Raw genomic sequence first — 23,922 nt, 5'->3', positions numbered from 1 at the left:
TGCCAACCAGCACGCTGGACCAGCCCTTCTTGTTTTCTCTTTTGGTTCTAGGTCACAACTCTTTCTCCTTCACCTTTGTCTTTGCATTTAATCATCCCCCTCCATGTTTTCCTTGAGGCATATTAATATTAATCTGCTTCACATCATGATAAGGTGAGGTTAAGATTTCTTGCCGAGGCCAGGCACAGTGGCTTATGCCTGTAATCCCAGCACTTTGAGATTCTAAGGGAGGAGGACTGCTTGAGGCTGGGAGTTCGAGCCCAGCCTGAGAAACTTAGCAAGAGCCTGTCTCTATATTTTGTTTTAAAAATTAGCCAGGTGTGGCCGGGCGCGGTGGCTCATGCCTGTAATCCCAGCACTTTGGAAGGCCGAGGCGGGCGGATCACAAGGTCAGGAGTTCGAGACAATCTGGCCAACATGGTGAAACTCCATCTCTACTAAAAATACAAAAATTAGCTGAGCGTGGTGTAAGTCACCTGTAATCCCAGCTACTCGGGAGGCTGAGGCAGGAGAATCACTTGAAATCGGAAAGTGTAGGTTGCAGTGAGCTGAGGTTGCACCACTGCACTGCAGCATGGGCAACAAGAGCAAAACCCTGTCTCAAAAAAAAAAAAAAAAAATCACCAGGTGTGGTGGCACACGTGTAATTCCAGCTACTCAAGAGGCTTAAGATGGGAGGATGGCTTGAGCCCAGGAATTTAAGCTTACAGCATGTAATCATCGCCACACTCCAGTCTGGAAGACAGAGCATGACACTTTTTTTCCTTTTTTAAAAAAAAAGGTCGTGTGCGATGTCTCATGCCTGTAATCCCAGCACTTTGGGAGGCTGAAGTGGGTGGATCATTTGAGATCAGGAATTTGAAACCAGTGTGACCAACATGGTGAAACCCCATCTCTACTAAAAATACAAAAGAATTAGCCTGGAGTGGTGGTGGGCACCTGTAGTCCCAGCTACTCGGGAGGCTGAGGCAGGAGATCACTTGAACCTGGGAGGCAGAGGTTGCAGTGAGCTGAGACTGCGCCACTGCACTCCAGCCTGGGTGACAGAGCAAGACTGCATCTCAAAAAATAATAATAATAATAAATATAAAGATTTCTTGCTTAGACTGTAATTGACTAAAACTTTGTCACTGTTAAATTGCAATGTAGTACAGATTATATACAACTCTAGGACTGTTCAGAATCACAGCAGATTATTGCAATGAATAAAACATTGCCTCTGTCCTTAGCTCTGTCAAATGAGCCTCTGCCAGCTTTCTTGCCAACTCTTGAGTATTTTCTAAATTTTTATAAATTCATTCATATCCCCTCATCTGTTATTTGATGGGCAGTGAGGTTAGGGTTAGGCAAGATGAATGATAGGGTGGTCTGGTTGGAGCAGCATTCGTCGTTTAATAGGCAGCCCACACGTAATTGAATTTAGAGTGACGTTACACTTAAAAGGGTTTTGATGCCCTTGAGCAAGACGTTTGTGTAATAGCAAGTAGTAGAAAACCTCCACAGAGTTTCTGGCATGGATGAAAAAGAATGGGGAGAAGAATGCATTGATGTAAGTGAAATTTCTGAATTGTTTGCTCTGAACTTGCAATTTAACCTGTTTCCTAGTTTAATGTGTCTGTTATAGTGGGTTAATCTCCATCTTCTTGGAAAGAAATCTCATTTCTTTAGCTCTCATGAAATACACGATTCTACAATTTTAGGTATTCCAGCTGACATATATTTGTTGCCATAATGGATTTGTCTTTCATTGTACTGATAATGCTTCTTTCATCTACATTTATTTTTATGGGGCCAGAACCAGGTATGTTATGTTTTCTATAAATAGATTACTTTAACTTTGAAAACCTGTGACTGAGCATTGCAAATTGCATTATGTTAAAACTATATAAAATTGGTTCATCTTCTCATACGTGATTTTTTTTCCCTTAAGACAAATATGGTCTCTTTAGAAGGCCTTACCAAAGTAGTTGATCCTTCTCAGCTAACTCCTGAGTTTGATGGCTGCCTGGAATACAACCACGAAGAATGGATTGAAATCAGAGTTGCTTTTGAAGACTACATTAGCAATGCCACCCACATGCTGTCTCGGCTGGAGGAACTTCAGGACATCCTAGCTAAGAAGGAGCTGCCTCAGGATTTAGAGGGGGCTCGGAATATGATCGAGGAACATTCTCAGCTGAAGAAGAAGGTGATTAAGGCCCCCATCGAGGACCTGGATTTGGAGGGACAGAAGCTGCTTCAGAGGATACAGAGCAGTGAAAGCTTCCCCAAAAAGAACTCAGGCTCAGGCAATGCGGACCTGCAGAACCTCTTGCCCAAGGTGTCCACCATGCTGGACCGGCTGCACTCGACACGGCAGCATCTGCACCAGATGTGGCATGTGAGGAAGCTGAAGCTGGACCAGTGCTTCCAGCTGAGGCTGTTTGAACAGGATGCTGAGAAGGTAAAGACGGGGGAGGCTAATGCCTCAGTGGACATGGGGGAAGCCAGCGCTGGTGGGTTCGGGTGGAAGGAAAGAGAAAAGGTGGAGAATGGTAAGGCTATACTCACCGTGTGTGTTCTAAACCAGCGAGAGTCATTTCAGAAATGGCACTGAAATCTGTTTTCCGGTTTTACTCGTTGTGCAATACAGTGCTGTTTTAGAAATTTTGAGTTCAAATTACTTATGCTTTGGTCTAGGATGCCTGTAAGATAGGAATGATATTTTCACTTAAAAGAGTGAACATTTCGGCCATGCTCACACCTGTAATCCCAGCCCTTTGGGAGGCCGAGGTGGGCTGATCACCTGAGGTCAGGAGATTGAGACCAGTCTGGCCAACATAGTGAAACCCCGTCTCTACTAAAAATACGAAAATTAGCCGGGTGTGGTGGCACGTGCCTGTAATCCCAGCTACTCAGGAGGCTGAGGCAGGAGAATCGCTTGAACCCATGAGGCAGAGGTTGCAGTGAGCCAAGATCGTGCCATTGCATTTCAGCCTGGGCGACAGAGTGAGACTCCGTCTTAAAAAAAAAAAAAAAAAAAAGTGAAAATTTCACAGGGTTATGTTATTGACAAAACACCATTCCAATCTATTGAGTATGTTTTTTAAAATCAAGATGAGTAATGTGTTAAAAGTAACAGTTTCTGGGTAATATAGTCGGTAATCACCTCTAGTCTCATGTTTTATTCTTATGCACCAGGCAGACCAACTGGTCAAAGTGAATCCTTATCAATTACTGGCTAATTGAATCTTAGCAATGTGGAAACTGGGCACTTACCCATAGGTATGTGTTGCAAGCCATGAACATGGGTGAATTAATCATTGAGTTTTATTTGAGCTCATTGAATTTTATATTATTACATGGACAGGAGAATATTTTGTAAAGTAAAAAGCCATATTAGAATTCTTGGATGTAAAAGGACTTTTCAAAAGGTGATAATCCAGTGTTTTTATTACTAAAGCTTTTAACGTATCTGTCAGTGTTCTTTTGTTTTAAGTAGCACCTTGTCTAAGAGACTGGAATACGTTCTTTTCAATTGCTGGAAGACCAGGTTACTGTCACTGGGATTCTGGTTCGAGTCATGGTAGCAATGCTAATTGATGATAGTCATCTATATTTTCTTAAATGTTTTCATTGCAAATGTCTTCATTGACATCCTTGTCCAAGTAACATCTATATTGAACCTTAAGGGAGATGTCATAGTTAGTTTTTCCCACCTTTTTTATAGTAAATTTTATGTTTTTGCAATCTGCACAGGTGTCTATGTACTTCTTGATCAAACAGTGGAATCTTTTAGTCATTGATATTTCTGTCAGTAACCTGTGGGCACAGCAGAACCCATCCAGAGACCGTTAAGTTCCTAATTTCACCCTAACGGGTCTTTAATTGAAGCTCACTGTGGCAAATTAAGTAGTTCAGCGTGGCAGGGAGACTGGGCTGAGAGTCAGAGGATCAGAGTCTTTAATCAGCCTGGGGGATTAGAGTAACTCTCTTTACTTATCTGCTTCTTAATTCCTTCTCTGTAAGAGGAACACATCAGATAAGATTTTCTGGTAGGTCCTGCAAGTTCAGAACTGCTGACTTGTTCTTCGAAGTAAAGACTCTTCTGAGAGAATCAGACAGCGCTTGAAGTTGTCCAAGGAAGGAAGTTGCCCTTTCTTGGTACTGCCCCATCTGTGGGCCTGTGTCAATAATTTCTCTTTCTGGAGTGATGGCGGGTTGTCTTTTTCCTTCCGTTAGATGTTTGACTGGATCACACACAACAAAGGCCTGTTTCTAAACAGCTACACGGAGATTGGGACCAGCCACCCTCATGCCATGGAGCTTCAGACGCAGCACAATCACTTTGCCATGAACTGTATGGTAAGACACTCGGAACAGCTGGACCCTGGCATGTGACAGTGTTTTAGCAAATGGGAGGCATTTGGCAAATTGTGTGCTGGGGCTTTCAAGGGGCCTTCAGAGTGGCTGTTGATTGTAGCAGCTGACCTTCACATGGAGGGTGTTCCCTAGGGTTCCATTGTCTCAGTATCCCACATTTTAAGTTTTAAACAAAAATGAAAACAAGCAAACAGACGAACCAGTGAAACTTGAACCAATGACTTGGCTAGTTCAGCACAGACACTTGGGATGCTGGCTCCTGTGCTGCTCTTCATAGGAGCCCACGGGGGCCCCAGCAAAGCTGCTGGGAGGCACAGTGAGTCCCCCGGACGGAGCGCTGTCAGTTTGCTGGCTGCTGTTCATGACAGTGAAAGGAGCAAGCCTGCTGCTGACCTCAGGGCACTCGCTAGTTCTCCTGAGGCATGAGATTTCCTTCCGAGCTGAGCTGGAGGACTGGGGTCTGGCCCTCAGCCTTGCCTGGGATCCCCTGGCCCTCTTTAAGGTTGTTGCATCTGCTACCCTTGGCTGTCGTGACTGTCAGGATCTTAGAGGCCAGATAGGGGGTGACTGTAGGACTACATCACAGAAACCAAAACCAAACCAAAACACTGAATTTTGAGTAGCACTTCTGTTACAGTTTTATAGTTAATGTTACTAAAACTGTACGTTCTATAGGACATTTGCTTGCCTCTGTAGTCTGTGAAGCTTCTAGAAATTTCCTCTTCAGGGACAAGGAGTTTTGGTTTGGACTTTAAGCCAGCCCTGTGAGGATTATCCACTCTTAAACCTTGTAACGTTTGTTGTAGAGCATTAAAGCAATATGAACCAGCCTGGGCAACACAGCAAGACCCCATCTCTAAAAAAAAAAATAATTAAAAAATTAGCCAAGTGTGGTGGTGCACACCTGTAGTCCCAGCTATCTGGGAGGCTGAGGCTGGAGGATTGCTTGAGCCCAGGAGTTGCAGGCAACAGTGAGTTATGATCACACCACTGCATTCCAGCTTGGGTGACAGAGCAAGACCTTGTCTCAAAAACAAAAAAATAAAGCAATATGAAGACAGGGTTTTTGTTTAAGTTAATTCAGAAAGATGCCATTTAATTAAAATACAGTCAACTAGGTGCTACAATTTAGGTAGTTTCAAAGATAAGATTTTGCAATATAATTTTTAGTAATAAATGCCATCAAAGTTTTACATCTGTTCTAGAATTTAAAGTAAGAGAATTTCTGGTTTGAATCGTCAAACCTGGGCATAGATAAAAATTTGTTTGTAAAAAATTACTGTCAGTTTTTTTAGAATTTTCTGAAACTTTTGGCAAGAGACCATTCAGTCTGCTATGCCACATACTTTAAAAACTAGAAATACTAAAATATGTGCTAGAAATGAACAGAAAAATATATTCTCTCTTCCCCCTTTCTTCAGCATTATTAGTGGCAGATTTAGGACTCAAGGGAATAGGAACCATAGTATAGAAGACAGGAAAATGGGTTGTGGACGTAGAGGCTTCTAATTCTGACTTTCTTATTTGCCGTGTGACCTTGGGAAGGCTGTTTAACCTCTTCGAGCCTCAGTTTCTTAATCTGTAAACTGGGGGTAATACCTGCCTTCCATGGTATTACATGTATATGTAAAATGCAAAACATACTGCTTGACATGTAGTAAGTACTGTATAAATGTAAATTCTTACCAGTGATGTTATCAATATAATTAAAGATGCAGTTAAAGCAGGTAAGAAACTTAAAAGTATGAGTTACAGCTATTTTTTTTGGGGGGGGGGGTCGAATATATTTTCTAATTTTCTACAATATACTTCTGTTACTTTTCTAAGTTAAACTTGTAATACAATGCATGTGGGTAGCTCGGTGCCATGAAGGTGATGCCTGCTGGGGAGCTTTCTGGACCAGGACTGCTCCTTGTGTTGAATACCTCCACGAATCCCTAGTATCTGTGGCATTTAATAATGCAGGGCAAGGGTATTTAACCTTCAGCCCCTTCTGCTCGCTATAGTGTTTTGAACAATTTCTGACAAAATAAGGATACTAAATACCAATATGCCAAGTTAACAGCTTTTAAAGAAAGCATATTAAGGGATACCAACAATTATGCATGTTCTACTATAACAGATATTTACAAAAACTATGATGATAAGCCTGTAGGTGCAGGTACTTCTAATTTAGGGAATTGCACATTACCATATTGATGTCCAGGCTGTAGATTTAGGCTGTATGCTACCATACTCATTTATGTGTGCTAGAAGTGATGGGGAGGTGGAAAAAGCATCATACATAGACTAGTAAAGTCTGTTTTTATATAAAAGTGATACAGGAAGCTGTTACAATCTAGGGATGGGTAGGTATGATCAGTGGTTGTCACAATAGAGCCATCCAAAGAGACATCTCTTCTCCAGATCTTAACAGAGTGCATCTTGTGCTTTTCCTAACAGACCTGTCGGACTGGCTTTTTCTCTTTTAAGGATATAGAGAAAGCAAAATCAGCAAATCTAGTTTCTTGTCACTTTACTAGGAGGGAGGAAAAGAGAGAAAGAATGCACTTGGGAATGGGAGGCCTTGCTTTTAATTTACCAGATGCCAGTTAGAGCGTTAATGCCACACGAGCCAGAGAGGTTACCTCACTGAGCGTGGCTTGACTGTTGCAGCCTCTTTCTGCGACTCCAGACATGCGATGTCTGTTAGCTGATTCTAGCCTTCAGATGCAGCCCGGAGATGTAACCCTGAGGCTGGAGTCCTGTGGCTCTAATCCCAGACAGAGGCAACTCCACCAAGTTCTGGTTTGGGTGAGAAATAGAGGGAAAGGATGAATGAAAGAAGATACAAAGAAAGAATGAACAAGTGAGTTCTTTCAGCCGCTTACTTGGGTGGACTGCAGGCAGCAAGAGACAGGAAGGAGGCTGTTGTGGGGTCCCTGTTCGAGGCAGTGGGAGATTGGCTTAGAGGGGTTGTGTGGGAAGTGAGAGAAGGGGGAAAAACATAGGGAAGTTTGGACAGATCAGGAAATCAGATTGGGGCAACATTGAGAGGAGCCAAAGAGGTATCTACGATTTTGGGGGACCCATGGGAAGGAGTGATGTGGTAACAGTGAAAAAAATAAAAAATACATGAACAACAGCAACTTCGGATTTGCTGAAGGTCTGAATCCCGCACCACACCACACCCTGCGATACTGAGCCTTAAAGAACTTTGGAGGTGGAAAGGGAAACTCCATATGAGAGCTTGTTCTGCAAAAAGGGTGGGTTTTTAAAATCCCTATTTTTGCAATAAACTGATAGACTTGAAGATAGGAATTTTGACAGAGTAGAAAAGCTTTATTTAAAATTTGAGCATAGCGTTGTTGTGTTTTTACTGCAATTCATATTCCTGGGAGAAGGTGGATCTATTTACAGAATATTTTCTGTTGGCACCCAAAAATGACTTGGGCATATGTAGAAAGGAGAGCTTGCTTTCACACAAATAGCCTTTGGTTGCTAGGTACGTGTTTTTGGGTTTCTGGGTTCTGGTTAAAAACCAGAGCGCTGGGTCCCTCAGTTCCCTGTGACTGCCTGGCAGCAGGCTTGCCATCTGGACCCTGTTCAGTATTTGAAGCCAAGAAGTGAGTAATAGTATATTTGTATGCACCCACTTGTGTATTTGATTGCTTTGTGCTGAACAATTATGCCTTTCAGCTAGTTGATTTGTAATTTTACAGTTTTAAAAATAGAAATGGAAACCAATACTTCAAGTTTATGGAAATCTAGAGAGCAAATATGTATAATATTATATATATATGAGGTGATGCTCCTGGGAGAGATGTGATCACTGGTAGAAGCCTGTGTTTCAGCAGGTGGCATCTGGGCTTCTTAGAAGGGAGCCTCCTATTTGCTCTCCCCTAAGGAGCCCTCTTTTCCTGCCTACTTTCCAGAACGTGTATGTAAATATAAACCGCATCATGTCGGTGGCCAATCGCCTGGTGGAGTCTGGCCACTATGCCTCGCAGCAGATCAGGCAGATCGCGAGTCAGCTGGAGCAGGAGTGGAAGGCGTTTGCGGCAGCCCTGGATGAGCGGAGCACCTTGCTGGACATGTCCTCCATTTTCCACCAGAAGGCCGAAAAGGTCAGTGCCTTGAACCCCCAGCCCACGAGGTGGTAACCAGAACAGTTCTCCCTCCATGAATATTGGTGTGTGTGCAAACACTCTTGTGTAGCACATACTGTGAGCTCCGCATGTGAGCTCTGAAGTCACTTGGCCCTGAGTTTAAATTCCAGCTCTTTTAGTCCTTGCTGCGTAACCTTAGGCAAGTGACTTAGCCTCTTTGTTTTGTTTTTTTCATTTGTAAAGTAGAAATAAAAGTACCTGCTTGAGTGGACTGTTGATGTAAATGTGATGCTAGGTGCCCTACACAGTGCCCGGCACAGTAAGCACTAAGAAGTGGCAGCTGCTCTGCTCTTCCCCTCCTCTCCTGGCTCCTTCTTTGCTCTTATTCCTTGTTGATAGTGCTTTATTACTCCAATTGGGATGGTTTGGTAGCAAGGAACAGAACGTACATCCGTGGTGCAGATGTCAAGGGTTTAGTTTTCTCACAAACTGCGAAGTTCTAAGGCGAAGGCACCTCTAGCTGCACGGCTATGGAGGGGTGGTGTCTGCTGCCCTCAGGCTTGCTGGGCTTCCCCTCACAGTCAGGGCAGCACACCTCAGCTCCACGCACCAGCTCCTCCTCAGCCACAGTGCTCACCCTCCGCAGGGATGGCTGTAGCTGTCTTTGCCTGCCACTTTATAAGGGAAACATTATTTCCAGAGGCCCCGCCCCCAGCACATTTTCCCTCGGCTAGTCTTGGGGTGCACATCCATGCCTTGCTGCAAGGGGTGGGGGAAAGGGTGGATCTGGTGTTTAGCCTCCTTAGGGAGGTGCTGCCAGCAAGGGTGAGGGAGGAAAATGGCTTTTTTGGGTACACAGTTGACAGTGTCTTTCATAATTATAAACTTAGCTACATGGCATCTGACTTTGGCTTCATTTGTTGACAGATGTGTTGTGTCACAATTTCTAGTTTAAGAAGTAATGGGTAATATATGCCCCCAACCCTCCCCATACCTCCATTTAAGCAAACTTGCTTAAACAAACGCTCTGAAAGTAGCAAAATGAAAGGGATTTGCTCATGACTCAGACTTTATTATCGGAAGGTGAGCAGCACCGTGAGTACCTTTTCAGGATGTGGAGAAAGGGCATAGGAACTTTTAACCACCAGGAAGACACATATATGGGGTAGAGGAAAACGGTTGCTTAATTTAAAAAGGAAAAATATCAGTATATCTTCCTCAGGGTTAATTTTTGGGGGAAAGACTGGATTCAGGCATTTGCACGGATGCTTCTTAAAAAGGAAATAGTATCTCTTTCATCTAGAAACAGTCTCTGTTGAAGAGTGAAGAAGTCAGTAAAGGAAGATAGAGGCCCCAACTTGCCTAGGATTTTGGCAGGGCAGTCAGAATGTTGCACAAGACACTAATTAGCAGTGATCTCAACTCTAGAAACCTTTAAAGTATAAAGCAAGAGAGGAAGCTGAGTGATTTATAAAGAGAAACAAACCTTCATAGCACCACGTAAAAGCTGAGAGTTTCAATGGTAAGGATTTTTCTACTTTCTAACTTTTTGCATTTGACTAATTTTGTGATAAAAGATAGACAAAAGCCCACACACAAAAACAACTTTTTAAAGTAACAGGAACTGCTTCAGCGTAAATAAAACCATCTTCATGACCCTGTAGCCATCTCCGATCCTTATCGTTGTACAAAGTAGCAATACACTCGATCATTTGGCAGTAAGGTGATATGAATGAATTTGAAGCAGGATAAGCTGCGTGGGTGAATGTCAGGCTGAAGCATAACACACAGAGAACATCTTTCATAAACATGATGAGATTCAGAATTATAAATAAACCCAGAGATTAATTGCCACTGTGACCTGCCTGAAAATAATCTAGAAACATGGGTGTCATGGGCATTTTCCTTCCAGTGTTTTATTATAAAAAATTTTAAACATACAGCAAAATTGAAAGAGCCTGGGGTATTCTCATCTGGATAAAATGAATGAGTGTAATTTATGGATTTGGAGGAAATGAAACTAGGTGAACACATTATTGAACAGAATTTCATGGGACCCTGCATGAACTGTAAGGGCGCAGAAGTCTCAGTGCATGTACGGTGGCCAGAGAAGAAGCCAAATAGGAGTGAAGGGACAGTAGCCTAATGAAGAAGGGGCCCAGCGTGTATTCCAGACCTTAACGAAGCAACAAGGCCTGCACGTAGACAACTGAAATGCACAGATGGGAGAAGCAACAAGGCCTGCACGTAGACAACTGAAATGCACAGATGGGAGATTAGGACGTCTTCAGAAAGACAGTCCTTACTTGCAAGTAAAAATGTGCTGTGTCTCGTCCCCCTCACTGAAGAAAAGTAAGATCCTGGAAATTCTGATGCTCCTCGCTAAAGTAGTTTTCTTTTCCCAAGAGAGCAATCCCAAGACTAGGTCAACGTTGTTCCCTCATTTTAAATGATTTGCCTTCTAGTTATGCTCAACCTGTTTTCATAAACTCAGTCTGGAAAGGACCAGAAGCTTGGACATCCTAAGTTAAGTTTCCATCATAGTCACCTCTTTGAATCACATCCAGAGTGTTCATGTGGAATTTAAATCTGATTAGGGGGACATAAGGCTCAAATATGTGACTCCATGGTTAATGAGCTTACTAACGGCAGCCGCCTTCTCTGTAAGGATTACAGCTCTTAGCTGCACCGTCCGGCCCTGCCCTCTCTCTCCATGGGTGGTGGTGTGCTAGCATTTGCTGTGGCTTTATAAACATAACTCTGAAGTTAAAGCTAGATGAGAATGATGTTTCATAGATGCTGTAACTTCCATAGATGTGTCAGCCAGTCTGTTTTGTGTCATCTCCAGTGAAGGTGTGGGATCACAGTATCCGTTTGCAAATATGTGGACACACAACCACAGTGTTAATGTTGTTACTGGTAGATGTTGCTTAGGGGCTCCAGCCTTCACTTGTCTTGGTCATGTGGTATATCCACAGGACAGACCCTTTATATTAAGAAGCTTTCACAGCAGATACCATTAGAATTAACATTTTTATAAAATAAAGTGACTTGATTTTGCTACAGCTTAAAATATCTTTTTACTGTGACCTCAAGCTGCACTGCCCATTGTGATGGCCTGTCACCATGTGTGGCTATTGAAGCTACTCAGAGTTAAATAACAAGATGATAAAATCATTTTAAAAAATAGAATTAAATTAAAATGTAGTTGCTTATTCACTGTATCGGGAGCAACATGTGGCCAGTGGCTGCTGTAATTGACAGCACAGATACACATTTCTGTCCACTCGGGTAGTGCTTGCAGAGGCTTACCTGCAGAGTGAACCACACATCCGATCACCTTAATTTATCTATGACTTTAGGCCTTCTACACTTTGATAATAACCAAAAATAAAGTAACAGTGTTTGTATAGTTCTTTAATATTTAGAGAACCCTTTAACATGAAATCTCATTTCATCCTTAAATCAGCCCGGTGGAGTAGATGGGACTGTAGTATTATTGTCCTGATAATCTGTATGGGGAGCGATTTGGCCATGTTTCCCAAGCTAGAACTTTCGCTGAGGTCTATGGCTAGGTCTTTCAGTTCCTGACATAATAACAAACTGTTTCACACTTGCATTAATATTCTTATAAAAGTTCACTTCCCATAAATATTTTTAGAATTAACATTTATTATAAACATGACATAGATGCAAGTTCTAAATCTAGGAAATTTCCGTCCCTTTGTCTCCTAAGTCCGGCTTAGTGCCTGTGCTCAGCTGAGGCTCCGTCAAGAGGTGGCGGGGGTGAGAGATGGATGGGAGTGCAGTTCACTAGCTTCAAGGATCCCAGCTCTGGTTGGTGGGACCCAGAATAGGCAGAAGAAATGAGTGGCTCCCAGATTGGAGGCCCCCTCTCAGCAGACAGAGAGTAGTAGAGTAAATACTTAGGAAAAGCAATCTGTTAATTATTTATCCAAGTTCTCTTAAAGCTATGTATATGAATCACTGTTCCCCTCCTCTGCTTGCCTCTGTTTTGCAAACTGGGTGATCCAGGCTTCCTTCATCATTTATTCAGCAACACTTTCTTAATACGACCATTCTGCTCAGCTTCAGGATCCCCAGATCTGAAGCAGGCTCCTGATCTGAATTGACAGAGCAACATTTCATTGTCTCGCACTCTCCTGCCTTTACCCCCAGTCCCCCAGATGCTTTGTGTTCACGTATTTTGCTCTAGGGAGCACTTAAAGCATCAGATACTAAGCCAGCTGCTCTGATCTCATTAGACTGCAGTAGCCACCTTCTGTCCTCATCTCCTAAGTGTCAGGCTCTGTGCTAGACATGTTCCCCCAGCATTGCAGTCCCAACCTGGGTTACTCAGGATGGTAGCACATATGTGTGTGTATGTGTGTCAGAGTGAGGGAAGTACCAGGTCCCCCCTCGTATGATATCATTGTCATATTAGAAGCTTTTCTAAGAGGTTCTGTTATGAAGGGACCTGTTGAATTTCGACACCAAACTTGACCTCAGGATGCTTTTTATTTGTGGAGTATCTGTTGACACCCTGTTCCCTGTTCCATGCATCTCAGAATGGGGATTGCTGTGCTGGTGCTGTTGGTTTCAGACCCTCTGGGCGTTCAGCCTTTCGGAAAACAATCAGGCCTAGAGCTTGGTCTGTGGAGTCTAGGGTTGTGTCTTAGAAATAAAGAACAGAAAAGTGATGCTGTGCAAAACCATCTGTAAAACCATGGCTAGGATTATTTCTATCATGGGCTGTTATTAACCCAGAAAAAGGGCAGAATCCTTTGTCCACAAGGTTTTCATGTAGCACACCATCCTTCCCTGGCTATATGTTTTCAGAGAAGTATAATCAGTGCCCTCTCAGGATACTTTAAGAAATTATGTTAGTTCTAATTACAGGAATATGTAAAACTTCTTGAATGTTTTTTCTTTATTGGTTGTTGCTTCAAAAATTGGAGTCCAATATACTTTAATGATTTTGATACAGTGATATGTTAATCTGATGCTTCTGTTCATTACATTATGAAGTATTATATAACTGAAATGTGTTTCCACCATGTTCTGTCAGAAGCGTTTTGATCTTAAGAATACGTTGCAACTCCTCTTGGTTTTGGGTGTTCTGCAGTGGCCATTGTCCAGGAGCGCTTAATTGCTGACTTAGACCTGATGATTTATTAATGATGATGGTTAACCTCAATCAATTTGTGTTTGAAAAACATAATAATTTAATAATTGGTATTAAATGCAATACAGGAAGATGATAGAGTGAAATAGAGCTCAAAAATACTGACAATCATCTGACCTGACCAAATTGACATTTATAGAACATGACACCCAAGAAATACTCAGTTGGCACTTAATGCCATATGAATTGGCTTCAAGCCCTAAGGTCTGCATAGATATTTTTCTGCACTCAACAATAAAAGGATTTCCATAAACAGTTATTATTTGGGTGACTTGTCTATTTTAATGTCCTAAAAATAAACTGGGAGTTTGTTCTTACTATATTTTAAGGGAATTATAGCACATTTCTTTCTGGTCAGTCGAGTATTGCATTTCAAATAGTCATCCACTGCATTCCCTGCTAAGTTAAAAGATGTGTGAGGAACGGGAGTAAAGAGGTTAAAACCGAGGGAAATGTGTTGATGTCTGTTTGGCTTAATTGAATTAGCTTTTTTAATTGGGCCTTCCGCACTTGCTTTTCACTCTTAACTGTGATGGATTTTGATAGGATCTCCCTAGGAAATTTGGCAGTGATTTCTCAGCTGTTGATGATCCTGGAGATGGAGGGTGTCAGTGGAGGAGATTGAGCCAGGATTGGGATGGCATCCGCAGGAATTGATGATCCTGGAGATGGACGGTGGCAGTGCAGGAGATTGAGCCAGGGTTGGGATGGCTGCCGCAGGACTGTTGATGATCCTGGAGATGGGGGGTGTCAGTGGAGGAGATTGAGCCAGGATTGGGATGGCTGCCGCAGGAATTGATGATCCTGGAGATGGAGGGTGGCAGTGGAGGAGATTGAGCCAGGATTGGGATGGCTGCCACAGGAATTGATGATCCTGGAGATGGAGGGTGGCAGTGGAGGAGATTGAGCCAGGGTTGGGATGGCTGCCGCAGGACTGTTGATGATCCTGGAGATGGGGGGTGTCAGTGGAGGAGATTGAGCCAGGATTGGGATGGCTGCCGCAGGAATTGATGATCCTGGAGATGGAGGGTGTCAGTGGAGGAGATTGAACCAGGATTGGGATGGCAGCCGCAGGAATTGATGATCCTGGAGATGGACGGTGGCAGTGCAGGAGATTGAGCCAGGGTTGGGATGGCTGCCGCAGGACTGTTGATGATCCTGGAGATGGGGGGTGTCAGTGGAGGAGATTGAGCCAGGATTGGGATGGCTGCCGCAGGAATTGATGATCCTGGAGATGGAGGGTGGCAGTGGAGGAGATTGAGCCAGGATTGGGATGGCTGCCACAGGAATTGATGATCCTGGAGATGGAGGGTGGCAGTGGAGGAGATTGAGCCAGGATTGGGATGGCTGCCACAGGAATTGATGATCCTGGAGATGGGGGGTGGCAGTGGAGGAGATTGAGCCAGGATTGGGATGGCTGCCACAGGACTGTTGATGATCCTGGAGATGGAGGGTGGCAGTGGAGGAGATTGAACCAGGATTGGGATGGCAGCTGCAGGAATTGATGATCCTGGAGATGGAGGGTGTCAGTGGAGGAGATTTAGCCAGGATTGGGATGGCTGCCGCAGGACTGTTGATGATCCTGGAGATGGGGGGTGTCAGTGGAGGAGATTGAGCCAGGGTTGGGATGGCAGCCTCAGGGCTGTTCTCATGGCTCAGGCTTTTCTCATTTCCGTGCAAATTGGGAAGGATGGGAATGATGCCCCTGCCTCCTTAAGCCTTTCGTAAGATTCACAGAGAAGTTCAGACCCCTTTTTCTTGGTCTCCTTTTAAGTCTGGTGTCAATTTCCTTTGAAACAGTAGCGGAATGGACTGGCTGCTCTTCCTTATTTCAGATAAATGATTTTTAGATACCTGGAACTTTTTCATTACATCTCAATGTAAAAGGAAAGGAGTAAGGCTGACATGTAGCTGCAAGGAGAAGGAGCATCCTGCCGTTGAGCCCTAGTTAAGGGGCACGTGGAGGAGTCATCTTTCTGTCCTCCCTTGCTAGGAGTGCAGGGCAGTTAGAAACGTGGATTCAGAGGTGGACTGGGAGAATTTACTAGAATGCCCAAAACAGGGCTGCATTGCTCTAGGGGCACACCCAGACCTGGGCAGCAGTCAGTTGAGGCATTCATCTGAAATGCGGATTCCTCGGACTCACCCCAGTCCTGCTGGAACTCACTCTGGGATTGGAGTCCAGGAGTCTCATGTGAGTTGAGGATGCCATTTGAGATGGAGAGTCAACCATGTTAAATTCTTAGGATCTCCCTCAAGTCCCCTAATTTTCAAAACCATGTTAAAAAATGTCCACTTCTCAATATAAATTGTCATTGATAGAAATAATCTTTTTTTAACCTTCCAAGTATATGAGCAACGTGGATTCATGGTGTAAAGCTTGCGGTGAGGTAGACCTTCCCTCAGAGCTGCAGGACCTAGAAGATGCCATTCATCACCACCAGGGAATATATGAACATATCACTCTTGCTTATTCTGAGGTAAGTGGCCAAGTTTACTTACATTGCAAAGCAGCATCATTTTTGCATCATAGTACACCGGAAGCTAGAAAAAAAAAGTTTTGGGTAGCCCAGAAAAAGTTTATAGATTTCGAGTTAGACTGCAGTTTAATTGTTTAGCATTTGAACCCCTGTGTGTGTGGGGGGTGGGGTGGGGCAGTAGGGGAAGCAGAATGGTGTGCAGGCAGTAGCCTTTCCGATAGAGCGCTTATATGCTCAGCTGCTACAGTCAAGGAAAACCTAGTCTTTTTTTCTACATGTATTTAAGAAATGTGTATTTTGTGTGCTCTTCAGTCTAGTCAAACTCAATTTAATCTTCCCAAATGAAACCTTTTAGAGAAGATGGGCTAGATTGCAAGGCACACATGTGTCTATTTTAGAAATCTAAGGGTAACATTTTCTTTATTACTTTAGGGTGTATTACATTATTTACTTAGTGAATCCCTGTTTTATTTTCTGCCACCTTCTATGCCAGACTGTGTTGTAAGGACTTTATGTAATGACTGACTTAATGCTCACGTACTGTATCTGTCCCTGCTGTTACAAATGAAGAAAATGAGTCACAGAGATAAATGACTGCGCCAGGTCAGCACAGCTAGTGGAGCAGGGTTAGCCCAGGCAGGCAGGCTGCATGTTCTCAGTCACCACCCTCTGCGGCCTCTGTGCCATACCACGTGGTAGCTGCTTGGTGATGCAACTTTAGATGGGTTGATGAGTACCACCCTTGCCCATGCCTTGTTCATCTGGCCCTTGAGACCAGCCTACCTTTGTGATAATAGTTACGTTCCTGGAGGTGAAGGCGAGGGGGCGTAGAGAGGAATTCTGTGTCCTTACTTTTCTGCAAGGTTTTCTCCCTGAGTAAGAAGCATCTATATCTACAGCGTTCTATGTTAATATGAAAGATTATCGCAAGGCTTCTGTAAGAGTTTCACAGCACCTGGAAGAGTGCTGGACAGTGTAGATGTTTAATAAATGCTTTCTGTGTTTAAATCTAAATCTTGATCCAAACACATCCAGACTTGGTCAAAGTTGTTGGGAAGAAAGTGGCCATTTGCATTTCATTCTGATATTTCCTGTTGTGCTTCACTGCCCAGCTGTCACTCTCATATCCTTGGGCCTGGCTGTCTTGACATCCTAGTGTCCATGAGCGAATTAAATGAACATGTGATTTGCTGCCACAGTTTTGTGTCTCGTAAAGATGTTTTGGTCAATGATGGACTGCAAATAAGACAGTGGTCCTATAAGATAATAATATTGTATTTTACTGTACTTTTTCTATGTTGAGATACACAAATACTTAGCATTGTGGTACAGTGGCCTACAGTATTCAGTACAGTAACATGCTGTACAGGTTTGTAGCCTGGAGCAGTGGGCTGCTCCCTATAGCCTAGGTGTGCAGTAGCCTGCATCGTCTAGCTTTGTGAAAGTCTACATTGTGATGTTCACACAAGGACGAAATTGCCTAATGATTCATTTCTCAAAATGTGTCCCTGATACCACGTGATGTCTAACTGTATATTTGCTTCAGAATGTGGGCAGTCCTTCTCTTTCCCGTGGCAGTTGGTATTTGTTTGTTTCTCTAGCCACCTTTGCCTAATAGGATACAGTTTTTTCAAGTAGCATTTCGTGCTGGCTATGGAATTAAGAAAGTCAACTCTGTATTGTTTCTTAATTTTGCACCAATGTTTCTTAACTAATTTGGTTGTCTAGTCTGTTAGAAACTATTTAAATAAGTGATAGCCTTTTCTATAGTAAAACTGAAAATTGAACACATAATTTTTTTAATCACATTGGCTCATGAGGATTATGTCACTTCTAAAAACCATCAAGTTCTTTCCCGTGATGTGCCATCTCTATGCATTGTCTAATTTTGACCTATAACACAGAAAGCAAATGACCCTGTTACTCACACATGTAATGAGGCCTCCACTCATCTGCTTATATGAATCTCTTGCTTTGGAGCTGTTCTTTGAATGCAGTGGTGGGCTTGCAGCCAGCTGTCTGCATGCCCTTGCCGTTGCCAAACCAAGATGGGATTGAATAGCCTTCATTTACAAGGTGATTGGCAGACCCTGGGAATACAGTCTTTGTGCATAACTTAAATCAGAACCACCTTGACCCAGCCAGTGTCATCCTCCAGCCAAGCTGGCTCTTTCAGTCTGCTTGTTGCTCTCGGCAGTTTTCGTTAAATACAGAATCTCCTAATTGTTACCAGTGCATTCTATAAAAATGGGGCATCTTGACACAGGAACTTATGTTTACCTGTGATATAGTTTTATTTGATTTACGTTGGTACCAGTATCTCAAAATAATTTGATAGGAAGTTAAACAGCCTCTCAAACTGAGGTCTTAGATGGAATTTTAGCCTAAGAACATGTTTGCAACTGAGCTGTAAACTCAAGGAGACAGTAATTTGAACTGGATGAACTGAAAGGATTTTCAGTAGAACAGAATGAATTATTTTGCCTCTTAAATTATTTACATTTTGAAATAGTTTCAGGGCTACAGGAAAGTGGTAGAATAGCACGGAGAACTCCCACATTGCCTCGACCCAGATTTTCCAAGTTGTAGAATTTCACTACATTGCTCCACCCTCTCTCCCCACTGCCTCTCTCTCCAGTCAGCAAAGCACCATTGATACAACATGACCATCATCTCCACAGCCACTGATCCTATTTCCCCAAGTGTTCCAATGATGCCCCTTTCTCTTCTGGTCTGGGGCACTGTCCAGCAATGTGCGCTACATTTAATTGCCATGTCTTATCAATCAGTCTCCTTTAAAATGGAAAGTTCTTTAGTCTTTCTCTGCCTTTATGTCTTTGACATACTTAAAGAGTACAGGCCTTTCATTCTTTAGATGGCCCTCTACTTCTGGTTGCCCCCAGTTCTCGTGGGCTGACTCAGCCTGTGCCTTTTTGGCAGGGCATGTCCTTCTCTGGGTGTCATCCCAGTGGACAGAGGATACTGACCTCTCCGGCTATGAGTAGTGTTCATCTTGGCCACTTGGTCAGATTGGTGTCTGCAGGGTTTCTCCAATGCACAGTCACCATTTAAAAAATTAGTCTTTGCCGCACATTTTGTGGGTAGCTACTCTAATAGAATACCAGTCTCTGTTTCTCATCAGACTTCTCACAGCCGTAGTTTCCACTGAGGATTTCTGCCCATAGCAGCCACCACTGTGATGATGATCACCTATTTCCATTATTCCTTCTGTATTTATTAGGTGGCTTTCTACCATAAGAATGAGCTGTATTTCCTTTCTCTTTTGTTTGTTTATATCAGTATGAAAGTATGAGATCTTACTATATCAGTCGGTTATAATTTGATACTCTTTTGATTCCTAAATTGTTCAGACTTGGCCAGCAGGAGCTTTTTTCTGTGTCTTTTTGATATGTCCTTATTGTCCTTTGAGCACTTGTTCCCAGCTCATTTTGTACTTTCCCTGCCTACCCTGGGATCACTCGTCTCACTAAGTGGGATGGTTCCTTACAGTATTGTATGGTGTTTAGAATTTTAAAGACCTGGGTTCTCAGAGTTTTGTTTGTTTGTGAGGTGTCACTGCTTCTAGACCCTCTTAGCAGACAGACTTAGGAAACATATGAATGCCATCCATTCACCCATCCATCCGTCTATCTCTGCATCCATCTGTCCACCTAACCACCCGTTGTTCATCCACCCGACCACCCATCCATCTACCCAATCACCCAACCACCCATCCATTCATCCATCTATATCCATCCATCCATCCATCCATCCATCCATCCATCCATCCACCCACACACCCAACCACCCATTCATCTGTCCATCCATCCATCCATTCAGTCACCCATCCATTCTTCCATCCAACCATCCATCCCTCTATTTATCCAATCACCCATCCATTCTTCCATCCAACCAATTACCCAGCCACTCATCCGTCCATCCATCCACCCTCCCAACCTCCATCCATTTATCCATCCATCCACCTAATCACCCAATCACCCATTCATCTGTCCATTTATCCAATCATTCATTCATTAATGCGTTCATTCATCCATTCATCCAACCAGTCGCCCAACCACCCATTCATCATCCATCCATCCATCCATTCATTCTCCTAATCACCCAACCACCCATTCATTTGTCTGTCCATCCATCCATCCATCCATTCATCTATCCAACCAACCACCCATCCTACAGCCATCCACCTACATTTATCAATCTACCCATCTACCCATATCCATCCATCTGCCGTATCACTCAATTGCACATCCATTGACTCAGTCACCCAACCACCCATCCACATCTGTCTAGTCCATCTGTCCATCCACCCAATCACCCAACCACCTATCCATACACCCAGTCACCCAACTGTCCATCTCCACCTCATCACCCAACCATCCATCCACCCACGCAGTCACCCAGCCACTCAGCCACTCATTCATTTATCTATCTACCCACCACTTATCCACCCACCCACCCATGCACACATTTATCTACACATGCACATACACATCCGTATAAAATTACTGCTGTATCTATCTGTGTCTATCTGTATTAAAAATACATGTGTTTGTACATTTCGAATCCAATACCTCAGGGTTCTTTCCATCCTTTCCCTTTCTAAGTTTGTTAATCTATTCTCAGGCAGCAAGAAACCTGGCTTCTATTTTCCTTAATGTATTAACTTACTTGTTCACTTGGTGTATTTGCTCCATTTCCCAACCATTCTGTCTGGGTTCTCCACCTCCAACTCCTACCACCCACTCCCTTAACCTGGCACAGGGACACCTCTTTTGGCACCTCCACCCCTCACTTCCTCATTTTCTTCATGCCAAGAGGGAAGGTGTCAGGAAGATGGGAAGGGAAGGACTGCTTTTGTTTTGTAAGTGATTTTTATTTTATATTCCTAAATCAGTGGTTTGCAGACTTGAGTGTCTTGGTTTAAAATGCAGCAGTACTCTACCCCAGAGACAGTGAATCTCCATTTTCAGAGGCCTTCCCTAGTGCTGCAGTGACTGATGCCAATGGTACACAGATCACATGCTGAGCAGCACTCCTGAGCTTGCTCTGAAGAGCTGGGGGTCTGCTGAGGAGGTGTCCATCTCATAGATACGGAGCCCCTGCTAAGTGCTAGACATTGAACTGGATGCCGGGTCATGTGGGGTTAGGAGTACTTATAAGCAGGGCTTGCTTTGCTTTTTTTATTTCCTTTTCCTTGCCTCTCTCTTCCTGTCCTTCCTTATTCCCTTTCTTCTCTCCTCCTCTCTTCATTTTCTCTACAATTTTTTTTCTTTGAACAGGGTTTATAGTTTCTAGTCTCTGATCGTATCAATTTGCTTTGGGAAACTTTCCCAGCATTTTTCTTCCAAGACGCAAGCACCTGCTCTGCTGTGCTTTAATTAGACCTGCCCATGTCACTCCTGTTTGTGCTTTAGCAACAGGAACGCACCTGGGCCTCCTGAACACTCACTTGCTTCAGCTTGCCAGCTCTGAGCTAATCTTGTTGGCTACAGTTGATCACAAGAGAGTGAAGCAGTGTAAACGTCGGAGATAAGTTGTAGTCATTTTTAACATTTTAAGTAAGCCAACTTAGCTACCAGTTTTTCAACAAACTGAATTTATAAAAATGATTTTCATCTCAGTGTGCCTGTGTTGCCTCACAAGCCTCAATGCCAGGTGTTTGGATTGCAAGGTGAGACTGCATAGTAAGCAGCCACATATCCACCAAAGGGCCACTGCTGCAGCCACGGAGCACAAGCAAGGCGAAGTGCCATGGGGCATTGGCCTGCTGGATCTCATGTGACTTCAGGGCTTAGATTCTGCATCCATTTCTGAGTTTAACAAATGTGCCAACTTAGTGTGTGCCTCAACAGGGCCTCATGGGAATGACTGATTTGCTGCCTGCAAAGCTGGTTGAGCTCCTGTTTAAAGGCACTGTATCAGTGGGTGATGGCAGGGTCAGTGCTTTTAGCCTAAGATGAAAACACACAGCAAAATGAGTCACCTGGATACGAAACTTCTTAAAACCAAAAAACCACCTCTCCGTGATGTGTGTGGAAGCTCAGTTCCCTTGCGGTAGAGTCACTTCTTTTTTGGCGGAGTGGAGTCTTCTTCTGTTGCCCAGTGGTGGAATGCAGTGGTGCGATTTAGGCTCATTGCAACCTCTGCCTCCTGGGTTCAAGCGATTCTTGTGCCTTAGCCTCCTGAGCAGCTGGGATTACAGGTGTATGCCACCATGCCCGGCTAATTTTTATATTTTTAGTAGAGACAGGGTTTTGCCATGTTGGCCAGGCTGGTCTTGAACTCCTGACTTCAAGTGATCCGCCCACCTCGGCCTCCCAAAGTGCTGAGATTACAGGCGTGAGCCACCACGCCCAGCTGTCACTTCTATCACAGTTGTATAAAGCCTCATTAAAGATTGCATTGTTGCTGTAGCGACATGCAGTGCTGTAGTCAGCATCTGCCATAGTATCAGAGCCAACAGCCCATGACAGCTGTCTTCTTCTCACCCCAAACTCAGCTTGAGGCCTTGCAAGCACTTGAAATATAAGAGCAACAAAAGTAGAGCCCAGGTGCAGCCTATGGAACACGCATGTCAGGCACATGGAACTGACTCACGCCAACTGGGCTGCTCCAGACGTTTCCTGTTTTGGTCTTATTTTGGTTTTTCCTTTCTGATAATCCCAGGTTTACAGGTGTCAGAGAGTCAAACCAAGGTAAACTGATCTGGTTTTGAATAAGGAACTGAATAGCTGAAAGAAATAGAAATCATCATTTGGAGGTCCATCCAATAAGAACTTTGCCTGGAGAAGGAACCAGCTTTCTCTGTGTTCTCCCTGAAGCATGGGAAAGTATCTGTCGTTGGGAACACACATGACCTTTCAGGAGGTAATTGACCTGCACTGTTGGTAGGAGCATCTTATGTAGCCATCTGAAGACAGATTGGAACCTCCTTACTCAGAAGGTTTCAATTGTTTGGCCAAGGAATGTCAACTGTTGCTGCAGAATAAGCTGGGTGGTTACCTGCTGACCCCTTTTCATTCTTTTCTGCTTTATTAGAACCTTGATATGAGAATAAGTTCAGCAAGAGTTGGAGAGGAGAGTGAAATCATTCCCAGGCTTCGTGTGGAGGTCTGTGCTTTGCAGGCCGTGGCAAGCTAAGCCTGAAAAAGAATTAAGACAGTGTTGGCTTTGAGTCAGCAGAAATAGTGCAATTCATTTCATAAAAGTTTTGAAGGAACACTTTATTACAGGCTAAATGTCTTGGTGTATTTTGCCTGTTTTTGTTGTATCTTGGGAATGCCATTTTCTAGCACTTTTTAGATCTAAAACACTGCGTTTGAACCTAATTGATATGCTGTCACTCATCTTTATTTGGTCTTTGGGCAGTTGTTGCTTTTGCAGTGGTAAGCAAGAATGTCTAGATGCTATTGTCTTTCCTTAGGTCAGAGCCACGTTCATCCCTTGTGCAGGTGAAGAATATTCCTGCCGGAAACGGTCAGCCCTCATCTGATTTTACAGGAAGTGTAGAGATCCCAGTACCAGAAACAAGAATAGGCAAATCTCTGAAGTTTTATGGCTCTTTTTAAGGGTGACATGCAGAAATCCAAGTTACAAGTCTATGTGCAATTCTGATGAACAGTAAATATTCAAGAAGCAGCCCATTGTTCTATATTTTAAATAGTTACACTACCTTTTAAATATTAGGAACAAACATATCTTTGATATGGTAAAATTTTAAACTTACCTTTAATTACTTTTTCTGCTTTAGTTAGTACTTGCATTTTTCTGAACTCATTTGGATATC

The 23,922-nt window shown here is 43.4% G+C and overlaps 1 protein-coding gene across 6 annotated transcripts in view; it reads left to right on the top strand.

Moving 5' to 3' along the window:
- Positions 1-23,922, top strand: part of TRIO (trio Rho guanine nucleotide exchange factor) — a 365,950-nt gene that overhangs the window by 144,399 nt on the left and 197,629 nt on the right. For 5 of the 6 annotated variants that reach the window (XM_031003167.3, XM_031003166.3, XM_031003168.3 and 2 more), the window contains exons 5-8: positions 1,931-2,443; positions 4,222-4,344; positions 8,277-8,468; positions 15,984-16,115. In XM_031003167.3, coding sequence (XP_030859027.2) covers positions 1,931-2,443; positions 4,222-4,344; positions 8,277-8,468; positions 15,984-16,115 — 960 coding nt within the window. Of the gene's footprint in view, positions 1-1,930; positions 2,444-4,221; positions 4,345-8,276; positions 8,469-15,983; positions 16,116-22,798; positions 23,004-23,922 lie in introns of those variants that run through there. The other variant, XM_055367588.2, reaches the window with a different exon arrangement.

This window comes from Gorilla gorilla, chromosome 19 (genome assembly GCF_029281585.2).
Source record: "Gorilla gorilla gorilla isolate KB3781 chromosome 19, NHGRI_mGorGor1-v2.1_pri, whole genome shotgun sequence".
In the NCBI taxonomy this organism is placed as follows: domain Eukaryota; kingdom Metazoa; phylum Chordata; class Mammalia; order Primates; family Hominidae; genus Gorilla; species Gorilla gorilla.
Note: the sequence above shows the minus strand (reverse complement) of the source record. Positions and strands in the feature narration are given on the sequence as shown.